Below are 21,611 nucleotides of genomic sequence, written 5' to 3' on the forward strand. Positions count from 1 at the left end.
GCTCTGACCGTTTTGAAGCCGCTCAGACCATTGTTTCCCTGAAATCATGGAACTGAGTTTTAAAGCACGACTCGCGCCACTGATAAGAAGTTGCAAGAGGATGGGCAGAGGCTTGACGGGTTACTCTTGCCATTTTCTTCACCAGATGAGACAAATGCAGATTGCATAGTCAGCTGCCTATGAAAAACTTGGCAGGGAGCGTTTGGTTCTAGCACCAAACCGACCTGCCACCGATTCTCCCTCCCACCATTTACCCCCTGCTCGCCGCCTCCATTTAACCCTCCCCCTGCTGCTGCCACAACTCCAAAAGGGCCAGGCGTGTGCAGCAATTGCACCCGCCGGTCCAGAAGCCTTCCCCCAACATCAATTCTGACGGAGAGAAGGCTTAGGGACTGGTGGCGTACAATCGCTGCACACGCCTGGCTCTTTTGGAGCAGCGGGAGCGAGTGCCGCCTGCAGTCATCGTACCAGCGCATCGGACCCACCCTTTAATCCTGCCCTGGATGCGCGGGAGGCTAGGGGGTAGCCGGACACCAGCACTTCTCGACTCACCCTCCCCCCTCGCCCTCTAAAGCAGGAGAGGCACTGGCCAACCAGCAAGAGGCAGCGCTGCCGCTCCTGCTTTAGGGGGCGAGGGGGGAGGATCAGTCAGCGAATCGGGAGGCCGATTTTTTTGTTGTTGTTGTTTATTTGTTTGTTTTGAATCGATTCACCCAAAGTGAATCGGTAAATCGAATCGAATTGTGAATTGGGCAGCATTACTCCCTAGTATCTGCCCTGAGCCCCATCGTGTCTACCACTGACTTATATGGAGGTGGTTGCAGAGATAATGGAATGTATCTCTGCTGGCTGTGTGCGGGTTGTTTGCAGGCCTGTAGGTATTTTGAACCCATAGCTTTGCAAATAATTTTTCAGGGAGAACTTCCTACAGTTTTCCAATGAAGAATTCTCTGATTGGATTTAGGTTATGTCTTTCTCAGAAGTTCAAGGCAGACTTACGCCTACCTGTAAAACATGCACTATGTAAGATATGCACCTATTCTTCCTCTTATTGCAAACTTACTATTAGCCTTGTATATATATCTCTGGAACTTAGGCACAGGTACTTATGCTAACCATAGGCCCGTTATAAGTGTGTGCTCCCACGCCAGAGTTTCCCAATTCAGTCCTGCAGTACTAGAGTTACCATATGGCTCCAGAAAAAAGAGGACAGATTGAGACATCTGGGCTTTACTTCCATTGCTTTCAGTGGAAGTAAAACCCGGATGTCTCAGTTCATCCTGTTTTCAGGATATCCACAATGAATATGCATGAAACTGATTTGTATACACTGCATCCATCATATTTCATTTTTTTTCATACCATATTTCATTGTGGAAATCCTGAAAACCTGACTGGCAAGGGGGAAACACTTCCTTACATAAGTATTTTATAAAGCAAGATTTTTCAATCCAGTTCTTGGGACACACCAGGCTTTCAGGATATCCACAGAGAGTTTATATGTGATTTATTTATTTTAAAATTTTCTATACCATTTAAAACCTAAATGGTTTACGTGTTATTACATACATAAGTTTATAAAACAAAATAAAAACACTTAAACATAAGTAAGCAATTCTCAAAAAATCAGCAGCTAGAAAATCGATGGCAGAAAAGGCCTATACATGCAATTACATACAGAATCTCAGGAGTCAAGAGGAATCAATGTCTAGAAAAAGGCATTTACAAATAATTGTGTGTTAAGTAATTTCCTAAATGTGCATTTTTTTACCACATTTCCATATTTGCCCTACGAGTGAGTTCCACAGTTTCACTTCTGCACAATCAAATTCAACATATTTTGGATTAACGTTTGCCTTTAATAGGGCTGAATTCTCAGAGCGCAATGTTCTTTTCGGTAAATAGTTGGCCATCTTACTCTGAAACCTCAATTTCATCTACCTCCTTTTCTCCTTCTTCTCACACAAACTAAGATATTCCATAAGACGTAGTCTAAAACTATCATAATCATTCATCCTACACCATAAGCTCTTCTAACCTCACTCCTGACCTGGGATAGATTTGAACACAAATTTATCTCATGAATATTCATTGTGCATCTCTTGAAAACTGACTGGCGTACCTCAAGGACTAGGCTGAGAAGCACTACTTTACAGAACGGATTCCTACCAGGTATCCAGTAATAGAATTATCCCCTTAGGGCCGAATTCTATAAACGGTGCTGTTGTCGTCATCTTCTGCCTAAAAATCGGCTGCCGATCATGTAATGGTGCTGTTTCTAGAATTGAGGCCAACGTTTTAAAGGCCTACCTATGACGTGAATGCCTATGGAGGCATTTTATGATACCTAGCACCATTTCTGTGGCGTTGGGCATCTTAAAGCACTTCCATTGACATAATGAAGGTGCTGTTTTTCTAGGCACCTGTATATTAAAAAAAAAAAAAAAAGATTTAACAACTTTTAATTGGCTTTTAAGTTAGGCACTGGTAGGGTCCCTACTGGCGCGTAACTTAAGGCCTTAATGTGTTAGCTGGGCTCTGCATAGGGCAATGATTGGTAATTGTCATATATTTTCTTATTAAACCTCTCTTCATGGGGGGGGGCAGTAACTAGTGCCTTATCTGTGCTTAACATAACCACTACAATTTTTGTGGTCAAATCTTTTGCCCCTACCACAGCCCAGACCACTAAATGCTCTGATACTCATAGAATTCCTACGAGTGTCAGAGCAGCATCGGCGCATTTAGCGCCCCAGGCCACGGAAGAAACCTCCACCATGGCTTATTAAAAGGGGGTGGGGTTAAAGTTTAAAGTTCCGTGTTGCAACCTTAGTTTAAAAATCACGTTATTTAAACAGTGGAAAAAATATCCTTGTTATGGGTGGGAACATTTTTCACTAATTAGATACCGAAAACCATGTTAATAAGTAATCCAGTCATTGGACTTCACTTGATTTTCTTTAAATGGTATCCTTGTTCTAGTGGTGGGGACGGGAAGGATATATTAACTGTACTCTTCAAACAGAAATCCACAATCAGGACAGACTGCCTTGACCTGCCAGACTCATCCAATGTTAAAGGTTCTGTTCTCAGACTGAATGCACACTTAAACAATGCTTCATTTAAAGTTCTGTCTTCCCTCTGGCTTTTATGTGCATTAATCTTCTCAGTTTGATAGCCAGCAGGTTCTCAAAGCCCTTTTCTCACTAAACAGGTTTCATTTTTCAGTGTAACTAAAATTATGTGAAAATTAACCTGGCTTTCAAATTTACTTAGCACTTCCCTTAAAAACCTAAAGTGATTTTTAATACAAACTGCCTACCAACCTTTCAACCCACTCAGTTCCAAAAATGCACACTGAAACCAACATTCATAGCTTCCTGGCAAACTTAAATATAACAATTCCACCTTATCCTCCCCCCCCTTCACCTAGTATACCTATGACTTTCAAAGTGAATGTGTGCCAAAACCAACCAAGACTTTCCTAAGTGTTGGAACTTGTGGAGAGAATAATGGCAAATATTCCACAAAGTGGGTATTCCACAAAGTATTCTACAAAGTGGGTCCCAAAATTGAAAAATCGCCGGATATGTCCTCTAAAAGGAGGACATGTCCAGAGAAATCTGGACGTCTGGTAACCCTATACTAAACTTTTGTATCAAAAGCATTATAAATTACTATGCAAAATCATGACTGTATTAATTGCAATCACATTACTTACACAAAAACAAAGCAAATGTAGTATGATACAGAGTTATTAATTGTGCTGGATTCAGAAATATAAAAATGGCCATAACTTGTTTAGACAGCAGATTTCTCTCCTCCTCTTTCAGACCATTGAAAGCCTGAAACATAAAAATTGTTAAGTGGTCAACCAGTGCCTAACAAAAGAAGCTGGGCTGATACAGAAAAGTTAATTGCCACCATTTTCCAAAAACAGGAGCCTTATATTGACACCATTCAAAGAGGCTGGGTATACAACATAAAGACCACCTACCTGAAACTTCCAGACAATGACCCTCTTAATCTTGTTGGGCACATTCTGGGATGTACATCTCAGGTCTTGGAATCCAGGCGGCTTTTTAATTTTGCCTGGGGAAACCGGACATCTAGTAACCCTAAAGCAGCTCAGGCATCTATCTGGAGTCCTCCCTCCCCCAGCCCCACCTTGCGGGATCTGGTGCTGCTGTAACTCTTTGGGCCATCAGCAGTGTGACTGATGTGAACACACTGTCTTCTGCGACCTGGAAGCTCCTCCTCTGATACTGCTTCCTGTCACCACATAAGTGGAAAGCAGTAGCAGAAAGAAAGCTTCCAGGTCGCCAAAGGCAGCGTATTCACTTCAGTCACGTGGCCCGAAGAGTTACAGCAGCGGCGGGTGAGCAAGCACCAGATCCCGGGGGAGGGGGGTGAGTAGCAAGGGGAGGGTAAGAGAGATGCTGGACCACGGGGATAGGGAGAAAAGGGAAGAGAAAGAAGCTAGACCTCCAGGGGAAGGGAGGGAAAAGGTAGATAAAGATGCCATACCAAGGGAGGGGGGAAGGGAAAGAGAGATGTCAGACTGGATAGGGAAGAGGGGGAAGAAGAGAGAGATGTCAGACCAGGGAAAGGAAGGATGGGGGAGGGATTCCAGACTAAGGCTGGAGATAGAGCAAGACAGGGTCAGGGGTCAGGGCCATGTATCTGGGTTTTTGTGTCTCAAAATATGGTAGCCCTACTTGTACATCTCAGGACTTTGTCTGTAAGGAAACATGTTTTGTTTGTTTATTTATTTATAGCCCGAGTTACATACTCACATACAAAAATGTAAAATGACATATCAACGACAAACATACCTACAAAACAGGAAAAGCAATCCAGATAATAAAATACATCTGTGACCAGCACCCCACTATCATCAATCTCTACCCTTCCTCATTCATTCAATCTCAGACTCTGTATTTCATCTGACAAAACAGATGCTTTTTGAGTAATCTCTTGAAATTCTGTATATTCTGTTGTTGGCGAATATACTTAGGAAGGTTATTCAATTCCCTGGGCCCAATGCAATGGAAAATACTATCCAAAGCACAGTACCGGGCAGAGCTTTGGATTCTTGCCCAGAAATAGCTAAGAAGAAGAAAAAAAAATTAAATTGAATCAGGTTGGGCAGACTGGATGGACCATTCGGGTCTTTATCTGCCATCATCTACTATGTGGATGATGTTAACCTCAGATCTCTTACAGATGGGATTTGCAGATCTAAGTGTTCTGTGGACTGAAGCAAGTGAGGCGGAGCACGTGGCAGGATACCCTGGAGATGTTTAGGAGCCAAATTGTACAGGCACATATAAACGATTAACAATAACTTATAATGTATCCTATCCCTCAACTTCAACCAATACAAACTTACATAATATTCTGTCACGTGTTCTCGTCTTCCCAATCTAAACAGAGATATGACCACTGAATTGGGGCAACCTGGAGCCCACACAAAGCTGACCCCGGTACTCCCAGCAGCACCAAAATACAATAATCAAGAGCTGAGAGAACAATTGTCTGCAACACTGTTAAAACCAGCTTAATCCATGCCGCCTTCTCTAAACCCAAACCCAGAAAGAACCACTTTCAGCTATCCCTGAATTATGATTGGGTTACTAAGCACCATGTGACTTCAGCTCCTATAACCCAACAAGAGGAATGAAAGCAAATGTCCAGATGTCTAGTAACCCTATCTATTATAAACACTTAACTTGTTCTTATACAAGAAACTAAGCAAATGCCCACATAACATGGGGAGAGAACAAATGGTATTTGATGCCTTATATTCCTGAGAATTATTAATGACACTGTGTGGGGTGGGGGCTGGGCTTCCATTAGATCACCAGGGCATGCTTGCAATTGGGGGATCAGGTCGGGTCGGGAGAGAGGCCATTAATCTAAGAAGAAGGTTGGGCAGGGTGTTTGAGTTGGAGGGAGATAAAGGGTGCCGTTCATTTAAATGTAAGCTGAGGAAGTCTACTATGGTAATAGTTTCAGTAGCATTTGGTGCACAATAACATGCATTTTAACACTTTTGGTAATTCCAAGTTTATTAGTTTTTAATATCCCAACCATCAAACAAATGTCTGGCCGGTTAACAATAAAATTTAAAGAGGCAGATTTAAAAATTTAATAAAAAAGAAAAAAAGAAATAGTAGTAGGAGCGTAAAAATATATGAAGTGAACATAGATGACAAAGTCTAGACAAACTAGAAGGTGAGGGTAAAAAAGGGGGGGAAGGGGAAAAGTTACATAATTTAGATGAAAAGGAGAAAGTGGGGTAGGGATAGAACGAGAGGGGCAGGGGCGCATTGTTGAAGCCTCCAAGATGGGTATTAACAGGTCCATTTATCGAATCTGCTCTTGAGGGTAGAAATTGCATTTATCCTCAGTGTAATGGCACCAGGCAAAACAAAACAATTGTGCCAAAGTGGAAACCCTAAATGAAAACAATACAACCAGCAATGAAGTAGCATCATTTTTGTATATTTGAGCCCCTCAGAAAGAATAGTCAACCAGACTGAAAGAAGACCAGAGATCCATCAAAACTGACATTTGGCTAGTAAAATAACTTTGTACATGGTAATGAAGGGGAAAATGAAGCCCATTTACACAGTGCATGACTTAGAAGTTCTGTGTTCCCCTCCCCTGCCTTGGATATGAAGGGGAAAAAGAAGCCCATTTACACAGTGCATGACTTGGAAGTTCTGTGTTCCCCTCCCCTGCCTTGGAAATGAAGGGGAAAATGAAGCCCATTTACACAGTGCATGACTTGGAAGTTCTGTGTTCCCCCTCCCCTGCCTTGGAAATGAAGGGGAAAATGAAGCCCATTTACACAGTGCATGACTTGGAAGTTCTGTGTTCCCCCTCTCCTGCCTTGGATTTCTTTGTGTTATGTTGGGATCAGAAGTTAGCTGTTGGTTGCTCTGGTTGTGACACCTAACCCCCAGCCAGAAACAAGATGCATTGTGTGTAGAGCTTAAGGAAATGCTTATAGCCAGTAATTAAGACAACTGCTTAGGAGAGAGATGGTAAAGTAAAACTCATAACATAATCCCATACATAGATAAACAAACACATATATATCAACACAGAGAAATACACTCCATACAGAGCTATTTCTTCCTTGAGTCATTCACTTTCATACTTGTGACCTGGATTGGCCACTATTGGAATTAGAATACTGGCCTAGATCGACCTTCAGTCTGGCTATTCTTATGTTCACTCCATTCTCACTAGCTTAGGATATTGGCAATGGAATTAAAACCTTGCAAACAAAGCAACCTCTCCATGATATATTACAATATAAGGGTCCAGAGAAGAGCGACTAAGATGGTTAAGGGACTAGAGGAGTTGTCGTACAACAAAAGATTAGAAAAACTGGGCCTTTTCTCCCTCGAACAGAGGAGATTGAGAGGGGACATGATCGAAACATTCTAGGTACTGAAGGGAATAGACTTGGTAGATAAGGACCGGTTGTTCACCCTCTCCAAGGTAGAGAGAACGAGAGGGCACTCTCTAAAATTAAAAGGGTATAGATTCCGTACAAACGTAAGGAAGTTTTTCTTCACCCAGAGTGGTAGAAAACTGGAACACTCTTCCGGAGTCTGTCATAGGAGAAAACACGCTCCAGGGATTCAAGACAAAGTTAGACAAGTTCCTGCTGAACCAGAATGTACGCAGATAGGGATAATCTCAGTTAGGGCGTTGGTCTTTGACCAGAGGGCCGCCGCGTGAGCGGACTGCTGGGCACGATGGACCTCTGGTCTTACCCAGCAGCGGCAGTTCTTATGTGCCACAGTCAATGTTTCCTACTGCTTAAGTATGTCACCATGAGGAGATAGGAGTGAGTGATTGTCTGCATTTGCTGACCATCTTAAAATATGATACATGTGGAACATCTCCTATAGAAATATAGTAACATGGTAAATGTCCATTTAGACTGCCCAATAAAGTGGTTCGAGTTGTTACATCCCACTATTGCCTTGTTTAAACTGTGAAGGTTTTCCTTTGATTTCCTCCTCTTTCTATCCTCTGTGTTTATCCCTCATGTTTTTGATCCCATCATCTCCACTGAGTGGGTATTCACCACCCTCTCTATAAAAATGTATTTCTACCTCCCTGTAATCTGAATGTGTATGCTCTAGTTTTACCACTTCCGTGTTTCTGAAAAAGATTTGTTCATATATGAATACCTCCCACAAAGAAGTGTACATGCCAACAAAACTGGGATGAATAATTCTTATTCAGTAAGAGACCCGACACTGCCAGTGTTTCAGCTCTTGGCCTGCCTCAGGAGTCTTTTTAATTCTCTATCATAGGATTTCCTTATCAAAAGTAATTGTCCCAAAATCGAATTAGACCATTTCACACAGCTTCAAGTCCTTTTAGGTTCTTAGCAAGTTATGGCCTCCAAAACGAAACAATATTCTAAGGAGGCAATTTTATAAGTCCCTCTGTTAAGGCACCCTAATGAAAACCAATTCTATAAGGGTATTTGGGCACCCAAATTTTGTTATAAAATAGTAAAGTAATCCAGCATTAGCGTTACACCACCTGACGTCAGCTTGTGGGACCATGAGTTCAGTAACAAAGCTAAGAAGCTAACTAGGGGTGGTGGGAGGTTAGTGAGAATATATGTCTACTTGTTTTCAGAGAACACCTGCTATAGATAAGTAACTATTCTTTCTCTGAGGATGAGCAGGCGTTATATTCTAATCTGGTATGTCTAGGATCTGGACATCGGTTCCTTATCTTCACTTTAATAACAAAAATTGTTACTGCAGGAAGATTGTTGTGTTGGATCGTGATCCTGGTCTGATTAACAGCTGTGAAGATAAGTAAAACTTTCCCTTAGGTTCTTTTACCTGTTCCCTGTGCACAGTGGTGGGATATGTTCCCGGTTTGAAAGATTACATTTTTTTGAAAAGTAGTGGAGTTTTTTGCCCATGATACAGATTAAGAACGGCTGAAAAACTCATTGGGTTGCCATCTGCATATAAAATTAAGTTGAGGCTTTTTCTCCACTTTAATGAAATGGTGTTTTCAGTGGGCATTTCCACCACTTGGCTAATAACATTATTATTATTTTTTTGTGATTGATTTAAACATCTCTATCATATCTCCCCTCTCCTCCAAAGTATAGATATTGAGATCTTTAAGACTGTCCCTATATGTGTTACAATGAAGACCACTGACCATTTTAGTAGCCTTCCTCTGGTCCAACTCCATCCTGTTTATATATTTTTGAAGGTCAAAGAAACAATTGACTCTTTACATCATCTGTGTTATATTTGAACAACACCTGATGCAGGTCTTATGGCCAAAACACATGTCAAGTCATCAACCACAAATGATTAATAAATTTTACCTATTGAACGCCATAGGACTTCCTTTTGTTTCTGTCTCCCCTGCTATGTTTCATTGGCTTTTGCTTTGCGGAGGATTTGTCTTCTGTTTTTGGATTGTCTAGCTCTACTCACATTAGGAACCAATAGGCCCTATGCATTAAAAAATAGAGTGATTGTATCATGGAAGAAGATCTAGAAGATTTGCAGAGAGAGGACCAAAGACATTTCCAATGTGATGGATGTGCTTGTTTTTGAGTACAAATTAACTCATAATGCAGCTCGATAATCGACAAGCAAATACGCATTTCATCATCCACCATCTGGTCGTTCCTTTTTTTTTCAATTTCATTCAAAGCTGAAAATCCAAATTTGCAAAGATAAGAAGATCCAAACAATAACGAAGCCTTGATTACTTTCTTGCTCAAGTTAGGATAACTACTGCATAAAAAATAAAATTATTTGCCATTAGTTTCAAGAACCAATCACATCAAAGAATGATGGTTGTATCCTTATATACACAGATGCTCATAACATTGACAGACTATTGCATACGCGATGTACATGTCATCTATTCTAGTGTACACTTATGAAGGGAATATTTAAAAATAAAGTAAAATTCTGGAATCTCTTTGGGGTACACCACTGTGCCGTGGCTCGCAGTTTGAGAGACATTGAAGGAAAAGAAATGATGAAGGAAGAATGGAAAAAAATTCTGGGCTGGATCGAGAGTAGGCAGTTTTGCCATTCTCCTCCAGACCTGCAGTCACCAGAATTAATGTTATTTTGATGGAAGGACATGAGCGAGGAGAAAGGAATTGTGCCAGTGTTTGATGCCATAGTTTGAAAAAGATCTTTAAAATTGTTTGTTTTTTTTGGCATACAGAGACCTGTAATTGGGTTTCTTATTGAAAGAGGAATAGAGAGTAACACCATCTCCATTTTCTCACAAAAATAAAACACTCATTCTCTTATGGGATACAGTGGTGTGAGATTAAGTGGGAATAGCATGGCAGCAACTGGAAGAAGTTACAGGAAAGATAGGAAGGGGATAAAAGGTTCCTGGTTTACTTTCATTCTTGGCTCGGTTGCTAAGCCCTGGTTTTCCATTCTCTTTGTCAGCATAGCTCTGCTATAGACTTGATTTTAGGGTCTATGACCTTTGTTCTGCCCCCACTTTATGTGCTCAGTTTCTTGCATAAGAACATGTTTAAGTGTTTATGCTAAATGTTTAAGTAAAGTGTGCTCTATGGACTTAAATCCCCAGAAAGCTTTGCTTTTCCCAGAGAGCTAGGCCAGAGCTTAAGCCTGCCCTTCTTCAGTTTGAGAGAGAACAATTGCCATATTTGTAAGACAGTATAGCTGCATGAGAACCTGAATCTAGCATTGTTCTCCCACCAGGTAACATAGTAAATGACGGCAGATAAAGACCTGAACGGTCCATCCAGTCTGCCCATAAGTGATATTCATTTTAAAAATGCATGATTTGATTAACTTGTCTCTTCTTTGATATTTCTATGCCGTAGACTGTAAAGTCTAGTATTGTCCTGGGTTCCAAATACTGAAGTTGTCGTCCAAGCTCACTCTAGCCTATCTAACCATCCCGTTTTTTGCAGGCCAGTAACATTCTCATGTTCCATATTAGTGGAGTTCACATTGAGGCCCATCCCAGCCCATCCTACACCAAATCACCACATATGGGACACAGCCCATGCAGGTCTGCCCAATAGCAGCCTTAGTTCTTTAATTTACATCCTTTGGTTTCTAATTAGAGATCCTCTATTTTTATCCCATGCTTTTTTGAATTCCATCACCATTTTCCTCTCCACCACTTCCCTCGGGAGGGCATTCCAGGCATCTACCACCCTCTCCGTGAAGAAGAATTTCCTAACATTGCTCCTAAGTCTTTCTCCCCTCAACCTTTATTTCTAACACAGCTTAGGTTCTGGAGCACAATGTTATTTTCCATAGAATGAGAAGATTCTGTAAAAGTTGAACTGTTTTGAAATCATCAATTGTAAGCGTTTTATTCTTTACTTCATATTATTAAAGAAAGTTGTTCAAGAACTACAGAGTCTGGCTGATAACACTAAGATTACAGAAGAAAGAGTTAACTGAATAGGAGCCTCATATAATTGCCGATATAACTCAGAGTGAGTTCAACAGTACATGGCCATTCAGAGGAGTCCTTGCTTTTCAGTACAAAACCCAAGGGTGAAGCTGTAAACTGTCCCGTAAAGCTATAGTCAGCACAACCTTTGTGCTGACCAGGGCACTATGAATGAGTTGGTACTTTATAGTGGGGTGCCATGAAAAGAGGGGAGTGGGAGTATGATGGTGCTGGTCAGAGAATAGAGGTGTCATTGTTGAGCATACGTTGAAACCCTCAGCTCAATGTGGGGCGGCTGCTAAGAAAGCAAAGAGAATGTTAGGAATGATCAGGAAAGGAATTGAAACCAAAGATGAAAATGTTATAATGCCCTTGTATCGCTCTAAGGTATGGCCATACCTCAAATACTGTGCGCAGTTCTAGTCGCCATATCTCAAAAAAGATATAGCGGAATTAGAAAAGGTACAGAGAAGGTCGACAAAAATGATAAAAGGGAAAGGACGACTTCCCTATGAGTAAAGGCTAAAGCGGCTAGGGCTCTTCATCTTGGAGAAGAGATGGCTCAGGAGTGATATGATAAAGGTCTATAAAATAATGAGTGGAGTGGAAAGGTTAAATGTGAATCACTTGTTCACTCTTTCCAAAAATACTAAGATTAGGGGATATGTGATGAAGCTAATAAATAGTAGATTTAAAACAAACCAGATAAAATATTTCTTCACACAATGTGTAATTAAACTCTGGAATTCATTGCTGGAGAATGTGGTGAAATCAGTTAGCTTAGCGTGGTTTCAAAAAGGTTTGGATAATTTCCTAAAAGAAACATCCATTGAGCATTATTGAGATGCTTGGGGAAATCTACTACTTATTCTTAGGATAACCAGCAATGATTAGTTAAAAGTATCAATAAAGTGAGAAAAGAAAAGAGATTGAAGATAACTGATGAAAACAAATTTCTGCAAGGTTCTTCAGAGCCTAATTTTGAACGGAATTGATTGTAGTACCATTTTGCAGGGCTGCTTGCTCTTTACCGGTAATACAAAATTCTGCTGTGCATTTATACCTTTTTATAGGTAGTTGTAATGGTTGACTCTTGTTGATAGGGTTCAATTTAAATTGCTGATGACAGGACTGTATTCCATGGACTCTCTGTTCTGAAACTCCAGGTCAGCTAGTAATTCCAGGGATTTAGGAGACACGTCTTGAACTTACTCATAGTCAAAGTTACTCTGTGGCAGGCCCTGTGACTTGGAATAGGTTACCAACAGGACTTTGATGCCAGCCCAATTTGAAGCAATTTAAACAGTTATCGAAGCAACATCTGTTTATTCGGGATTTATGACCTGAACTCTCCATTGCGTTTCTTGTTGGTTTGTTGGTTTAATAATATGTATGTATTTTTTGAACACTGCTTTGGAATAAGGTCTATAATAAATGAAAAGAAATTTTCACGATGCTTTTGAAAGTGGGCATGTAGCCCTGGTAATCTCTTTGGACCTCACCTCATTGATCATGGATTAGTCACTGATATTGGGATTTCTGGTACTATTTTAACTGCTTTGCTTAATTCCTTTCAGACTACACTGCTCAACTTTCTTCTAAGGCCTCTTGCAACTCTTATATAATACTACTCTATACATTTCCACTTATACAATATTACTCTATACATTTCCTCTTATACAATACTACTCTATACATTTCCACTTATACAATATTACTCTATACATTTCCTCTTATACAATACTACTCTATACATTTCCACTTATACAATATTACTCTATACATTTCCTCTTATACAATACTACTCTATACATTTCCTCTTATACAATACTACTCTATACATTTCCACTTATACAATATTACTCTATACATTTCCACTTACTTGGCTCCTATCAAGATCCTGACAATCCTGATAGTTCATTCTTACAACTCAGGCCCCGTCAAATCACCTGGTAACAATCCATAAAAACACCTGCATCATGGATAATGGGGCATCCACTTTCTTTCACTCACCATTTTAGGGGAGTGTTTGGCACAGTGGTTAGAACTATAACCTCAGCACCCTAAGGTTGTGGGTTCAAATCTTATGCTGCTCCTTGTGATAAGTTTACAAGTTTAATTAGGATTTTTATATACTGCCTATCAAGGATATCTAAGCGGTTTTACAATCAGGTACTCAAGCATTTTCCCTATCTGTCCCGGTGGGCTCTCAATCTATCTAACATACCTGGGGCAAGTCACTTAATCCCCCCATGAGCCCACCAGAAGAGAGAGGGAAAAATGATTGAGTACCTGAATGTAAACCACTTAGGCTATAATGGTATATAAATACTAAAATAAATAACTAATCCAACCACTCTTGTTGATTGCTTTCGTTACCTCAGAGAATATCAGCTTTGAAGTTAGTCTAGTTGTGAAATATAGTTTTCATCAGTTAGGAGTTATTTTGATGACTCTTCCTGTGCCAACCTGTTGCTTCAAAATTAGACTATTGTAATGTTCTTTATGCTGGTCTGCTCTTTTATAATGGCTTCATTTAGTCCAAAATACTTCCAGCCATCTCCTGTCATCTGCTTGCTGCTTTAATTGATTCACCCCCTTATCACTGGCTCCCCATTCTTTACCAGATTCAATGCAAGGTTCCAACATTAACACCTTGAGATCAAGTTCTGGACACTGGTTGGCATCTTCCCTATGGAATTCACTCGCTCTGAACCTTCAGGCTGAAATATCATATCCTAACTTCAAAGTGGAATTAAAAACCCACCTTTTTATTCAAGCTTGTCTGACTTCTTCCCTATTTCCTTTTCTTTCTTATCTGATGAATTACAATTCTTTTCCTTAAACTGCTTTGATTGCCTCTACTTGAAAGGTGGCATAATAAGTGCCTAAGCAAAGAAAAACATGGGGATGCAGGGGGGCACCAGCAACCCTAGCGTTGGCCCTGCAGTATTAGGCATTCTGATACTGGGTTACACTAGTATTATATAAGGGAAACTGGATCCTATAGCTTGTATGTTATTGATCCTGAAAACTACTGTGTACGTATCCTTGTAACCTGTTCTGGGCTCCTGGGGAGGATGGGGGCAACTGAACAGAGGTTCCAGTTATAGAATTGCTTCCATAGGCACTTTCTTGATCTCCAAACTTAGGCATGCACCTATATTATAAAACAAAAGCACCACACAAGCCAAGAAAGCTAGCTTATTACTTAAGCGAAAGAAAAGCCTCAGACAAACGAAGAGGTGGACCCACACTCTTCCACCAAAAAAACTTTCGCACACGTTTAAAGTTAGCAGGTGGGAGCAAAAAAACACCGAATACAAACAGGCCAGGCCGACGATCGTTTCATGGCCGGTAACCACTGCTTCAGGGCCTTAGCGCCAAATCCAGGCTATCAGTATGCAGATCCTAACTACTGCTTTCAACCAGCTTAAGTAATAAGCTAGCTTTCTTGGCTTGTGTGGTGCTTTTGTTTTGGAGTGATATTTTTGAATTTTTGCTTTATACTTCCCTCCATTCCTCCCTGTTTTTTGTGCCTATATTATAAAGTACATATCTATTACACAATTGCTCCTCAGCTGTGCCCAAATTGACTCCCCAGAAATTCCTACTTTCAGTAGGCCTAGTTTTTATGCTCATATATCCCCATTCAATTAGCCAATATGCTTCATAAAATGACCCCGATTTAGGTGATGCAACTCTACTATTGCACAAAGTTGGCAGTATTATGTTCATGCATTGTGCATTTTACAGTATATATGTAACCCTTGCTGCTGAAATTTTCATGTTTACATATACACAAATTATGCCATATGTCTATAGGAACGTTTGTAGAGTCCCAGCATATTCAGCGTATGTTTATATCCTGTTTCTGCATACCTTGCCTAGCCTGTGAAACCCGATGATCCAGTACTTGCGTGTCTGTTGTTCTCTCTCTCAGCTACTTATATTAGGAAAGTTTTGAAGCCCTTTGTCCACACTGCTTTAACATTTCCTCCCATCACTCATTCCCAGGCACAGAGCTTATTGACCCCTCCCAGCTTGGCACTTGACTGCAGCCCATCCTCCGGTCTCCTGGCAGCCTCAGACCCAATACATCTCAAGAAAGTGTGATCCGACAGTCACAGACAACTGAGGAAGAAGTGCAATAGCCATGTTTTAACCCTTCCATTTGTAGGCCCCAACGAAAGGACACCTTATGTTTGGGTCTTGGATCAGTGGTAGTCTTTAAATTTATGGGACATACTTAGACATTGGATTATACTGGCTTGCAGGGATGAATGTCCCCTAACACCATACTGGTATGCCAGATCTCCTTTAGTTTGGATTTGGATTACACCTGTCGCTAGAGGGTTTGCAATCTAGGGGATAATATTCAGCTTATAAGGCTGACCTAACCCTGCTCCTAGCACTGAATATCCAGCTATGTCCACTGACCTGGAAGTTAATTGCCCGGCTAGCTTGCCACTCCACCCTATCTCTGCCCCAGTCCATCCTCTCCTCCATGGCGGTGATATTCCATGGCACTACCCAGTTAACTGCTACTGAATATCGACAGTCGATCAAACCCCTATGTTTGTACCTGAGGCAAAGGAGGGTTAAGTGAATTGACCTTGAACCAGGCTTCACTGGTCCTCACTAGTCATTAAGCTACTCCTTCACATTTTTTGGCATCTTTTTAAGCTAAAATGACTAGATTTTAACAATTTCAGTGACAAGGACTAGAGCATGACACGGGGACAAATTTGTCCTTGTCCCCACAGGAACTCAATTTCCCTGTCCCTGCCCCGTTCCTGTAAGCTCTGCCTTAACCACACAAGCCTCGAACACTTATTATTTTAAAGTGTTTGAGGCTTGTGCAGATGAGGACGGAGCTTGCAGGGACAGGAAAAGAACTCGCCTGGACGGGACAGGAAAATGATTTCCCGCGGGAACGTGGAAAAATTTGTCCATGTGTCATTCTCTAATAAGGACTCATTTCACAAAGAGCACTTATGAAACATTTTACATTACATTACTGATTTCTATTCCGCCTCAACCTTGCAGTTCTGAGCGGATTACAAAAGAGATAACTGGACATTTCCAGGATAATTACAGAGAGAATTCTGGTCATTTCCAGGAGAAGTTACAAGAATAATGGAGCTGTATATTTCAAGAGCTACAAGATGCTGTACAAATAGGAAATAGTGCAGATCCAGTATATATACCGTTAGGGAAGCAGTTGACATGCTTTACCAAGAGTGACAACTATAAACAACTTATAAAGGAAAAGGAGAACTGCCCCATGAATTACCATGGCGGGAGAATTTTAGAAAATTTGGAGAGACTGGATTCCACAGACCTCAGGTCTTTATTTAACCTATGGAAAAAGAAAGTGAGAAGCCCAACACCACTTTGGAAGGGGCAAGCATTTTCAATTAACTTTTTGTGTTCAGAGCACAATTGAAAAGGATTTAGTTGGTTAACTAAAATATTAGTCATGTGTCTCCTTTGTTGAGGGCTCTTCATTGGTTGCCAGTTCGCCTTAGAATCCAGTTCAAGTGTGCTACCATAGTATTCAATATTTTGAATGGAGTATTTCTGCCTTTAGTCCCTATTTCTCTTAATTCTTTACGAACTATAACACCCAGAACCTCTCAACTGTATAAACTTTCTTTTCCTTCAATTAAGAGAATAATTGCATTAGGTTATATCTCTCGCTCCTTTGGATACATCTTTACTTCTATTTGGAACAAACTACCAGTTGAGATCAGATCTACTTTTTCTCTTTAGAAAATATCTGAAGACTTTTCTCTTTCAAAAAATTGTTACATAAGATTTTATTTGAAGAAACTATTACAACCTCTTATTGTGTAAACCGAGTTGAGCCTCTGTTGACTGGAGGATGATCCAGTATATAAACTGAAAGATTGGCCTGGATTGGATTTAGAACCATCAGAGTGGTATCTCTACTCTCACTAGTGGCAAAATATAACTCTTTAGTTTCACCAGATGACTATGGGGCTCATTTTCAAAGGAGCAGATGGACAGTATTCTCCCTAAACCCTTCCAATTTGATATATTCCAAACCTATTTCTAGATGGATTTCTATGCTTTTGAAAGGTGTGGTGTGAGCAGAATTAGGGTGTCTTAAGACTTGGACATTTAAGACTACGTCCAAAGTGTTTGGGGTTAGACCTGTTTTAATAACAAATAAGCACCAAAAAGGGGCTCAAACAGACCAGATGACCACTGGAGGGATGGTCACTGACCTTCTTCCCACCCCCCAGTGAATGAAACAGTACATACCTGCCTGTATGATAGCTTCAGATATTATGGCCAGTCCTAGTACAGCAGCAAGCAGGTCTCTGGTACCCTGGTGGTCAGACACCACTCGAACTACTACCCTTTCAAACCTACTGTACTGACAAATAGGTGGCACCTGTAGGCATAAGGGCTATTGGTTTGGTGTACGGTTGAGTTCAGTAGATTTGGGGTGAGATTTGGAGGGGATTATGATAAGACCTTATATTTGAAGTTCACCCTAAGGTGCCCCACTGCTTTGCTGGGATGTCTGTGTGGTCAGTCTACCACAAATGCATCCCAATAGCTTGTTCTGTGTATTTTTCATTTAAATGTGGACTTTCTTTTTTAATGGTCAAAAAAGATAGATGCACTAAGGGGCAAACACATCTAGAAATAGCCATTTAATTAAAAAGAAAAATAAAGGATGGCCATTTTCTCAACCTGATTTTTGGGTGCACTTCTGAAAACATCTAAACTCGGATTTGGGTGTCAAATCAAAAATGTCCCTCCATATTTGTTCTCCAAAGTCTGGGTTATCCTGGACGTAGGGATGTTACCCTAACAAGGCAAATTTTGAGTTCTAACCAAATAAGTTTCTTTGCCATTAGTGGCTATATTATTACTATTAATCACTAATATGAAAGGCATATGCAGCGCTGAACATTTATATTTATAGATGGTCCCCGCTCGGAAGAGCTAACAATCTAACTTAGACAGCCATGACATATAGGTGAGAGGAGTTAGGAGTCAAAAGCACTCTCGAAGAGGTAGGCTTTTAACTGGGCCTTGAATTGAATACTGTCAGAAACGGATTAGATACAAGTTTATTTTTGTATATCCGGAATTAAAGAAGTTAATTGACCTCTGTTTAGGCACTTTTTCATGCTAACCCTCCGAGTAACTGCACATATGACATCATGCTCCGATGTCCCCATCCCTTCTTTCTCACGGTATCTCATGGTACACAGAATAAAGAGCATTTCCAGGGATTTTAGCACTTTTATCATAAGCAGCAGGGAATGTTTTATTCTTCGACTTATAAAGAATACCCCAAGTGATTTTATCCTTTCTATCTTTCATAATATACATCTCATACCCTTTCCCGTATTTCTATCCTTTACAAGAAACAGATAATAACTACAACATTTCTATCCATTTCATCTAATTGTATCAAGCTATAAAGAACATCCTTTCTATTGTACTAATCACATGGGATTATGTTATTATCCAGTCAATATTCAAATGCCAAAATCAGCATGCTTTCTGAGTAATGAGTGGAGCTCAGTATACATGGAGAATGGTGTCACACACTTATGCGGGCCTGAATAAATCTGACTATTCATAGACTCTTCATAGACTATTCATAGACTCTTCCAGATAGTACGAGATGATCTGTAGGACTAGTCAGTGGCATTCTCTAGATAGTGCCGCTGAATATTAGCAACTATAACAGCTGGTCCTATATGGATAAGTGCTTTTGGAGCAGAGGATAAGCCTATTGGTTAGAGCAGTAGAGAAGTCAAGAGTTCAATTCCTACTAATATTCTTTGTCATTTAAGTCTCCTTTGCCTCCGTATCTGAATGTGACTTGCTTTGAGCTACTCCTGAAAAATGTGCACCACTACGTAATAAGAAGAGGGGGAAAAAAATCTGGCCTTATTCTACTATATAAAGATCATCCTCTGGCAATTTTTATCCCTTATCTCTCCCTATATCAAATGTCAGAGAATAAAGTCCATCTCCAAGTTTTTCTATCTTGTACATTTCACTGTTTCTCATATTGCAAAGGATAATGGCCACCCGTGACATTTCTGTCAGTTCTAGCGCACTTCATTCCACACTACCATCTACAGGCGTTTCTACCTCTTTTAACATACTGTATGAAATAATGCAATTTGTATTTATCCTTTCTATCACAGAGTTCATATAGAAAAGAACCTCCTTGGGGATTTCTGTCGCTTGGGTCTCACTACAGGGAATGAAGACCATCTCCAGGTATTTCTATCCATTCTAGTTTATTGTGTCGCATGCAATAGAGAATAAAGTTCTTCCCTCAAATATTTCTATCACTTCTGACTCACTTTACTACCTGATACAGGGAATAAAGATCACCCCCACAAACTGATATACTGATATTTGCAAAGGATTGACACTTTCTCAGGGTATGGGATCACCACTGACCTGACAATGCCAGCAAGGATGGAAAATCCCGGCAGTTGTAAACCCCTGTTGAATCAGTGGCACAGCTCTGCCACAGATTCTCATAGAGCGTGGACGTAGTGATGACGTTGCCTTCCACTGTAGACACCCGCCAGTACTGGTTAAATAGTGCAATCCCCAGGAACACAGAGCCAATGATGCCAAAATAAAATCCAGTAGTCTCTATGATGACAGACATGGCAAGAGAGCAAGAGAAACAAACAAAGGTAATGGCAGCAGGTATGAGAAGTAGACCTGAGCAAGGAACTCTTTGAAAGACACAGAAGGCAGGCAGGTAAAGGCAGAAAACCCAGTGACGTAAACAGGGCAGTAACTGTACAAAAGTCCAACCTTCCCCCAGCATAACGGGAATCAAAGAGACGGAGAAATGATTCCTGAAGGAAGAAACCACTCCCACAAAAACAGAACAGGAGACTTGTATGAAAGTACAACCTTCCTTAATGAGAATGGGAGTCAGGTGGAGAGACTGTTGCTGAGATTTGTTGAAAATACCTCAGAGAGAGACTTGATAGTAACTATATTAACTTTCAACTGTTTCTGTATTTAACAGGAATCAGAAGAGAGTTGGAGAAGCTGTATCTGAATCAGTGAAAGAAAGAGATTGAGCAAAGTGAAACATTTTTTCCTCAGGGTAACAGCAACAAAAGGGAGACTGACTGTTTTGAAAGAGAATCTGTGAAACAGAGAATAAGAAAGAAAGATAGACTCAGTGACAGTAAACTTCTGAATATAAATGGAATAAGAGTCATTGCTTATATGAGAGAACGAGTAATTGTAGTAACCTCCAACTCTTGTGAGAGGAAGGATACCCAGTATTAACACTGAGACAGAAGTGCCTGAGATTAGAATATGAGTTGCCATACTGGGACAGATTGAATGTCCATCAAGCTCAGTGTCTAACCCAGGTCACAAGTACCTGGCAACATCTCAAAGCGTAAGACAGATTTTATGCTGCTTATCCTAGGAATAAGCGGTGGATTTCTCCAAGTCCATCTTAATAATGGCGTATGAACTTTTGTTTTAGTAAATTATCCAAACCGTTTTATTTTTTGTAAACTCTACTTAGCTAACTGCTTTCATTACATTCTCTGGCAATGAATTCCAGAGTTTAATTACATGTTGAGTAAAGAAATATTGCCTCAAACTGCACAATCAAAACCCAGGCATTGCCAGCATGGCCGATGTGAGCATGGATCATATATACTGCCACTGCTAGTATCGCCAAGTGGCCAGACACAAAAGGCTTTCTTATCTTTGGCCAGTTAGCTATGCAGATGCCAACACTGAACATTTGCAGCCCTGGCATAACTTTTAAGTTTCTAATCTCACCACTCGGTTCCCCAAACCCCCAACCATTTCCCTGGACCCCAGGTCACATCTAAGATGTAACTACATTTAACAAGATTTAACCAGTGACCAAATAAATGATATATGGAATGATGAGAGTGTAGGTGAAAAGTGTAAGTTCTGAAAAGATTCAATCCTGATGGATGGTAGAAAACATAAAATGAGTAATTAGGCTGGAAAAACATATGTGAATAACCTGCATTATAAAACATGTCAATCAAACACATTGCTAACTGACATATACCAGCAACAATGAAGTAATATTATTTGAATGAGTG

At 40.4% G+C, this 21,611-nt stretch overlaps 1 protein-coding gene across 2 annotated transcripts in view; it reads right to left on the bottom strand.

Moving 5' to 3' along the window:
* The window catches only part of CLDN15 (claudin 15), a 34,280-nt gene extending 13,953 nt beyond the window's left edge, over nt 1-20,327 (bottom strand). The window contains exons 1-2 of one of the 2 annotated variants that reach the window (XM_033925307.1): nt 19,948-20,059; nt 3,722-3,845 (exon numbers count right to left, since the gene is read on the bottom strand). In XM_033925307.1, coding sequence (XP_033781198.1) covers nt 3,722-3,845; nt 19,948-20,031 — 208 coding nt within the window. In that variant the 5' untranslated portion in view covers nt 20,032-20,059. Of the gene's footprint in view, nt 1-3,721; nt 3,846-19,947 lie in introns of both variants that reach the window. The other variant, XM_033925306.1, reaches the window with a different exon arrangement.
* Nucleotides 20,328-21,611: the final 1,284 nt, after the last annotated feature.

The sequence above is a fragment of the Geotrypetes seraphini genome, chromosome 16 (assembly GCF_902459505.1).
Source record: "Geotrypetes seraphini chromosome 16, aGeoSer1.1, whole genome shotgun sequence".
NCBI lineage: Eukaryota > Metazoa > Chordata > Amphibia > Gymnophiona > Dermophiidae > Geotrypetes > Geotrypetes seraphini.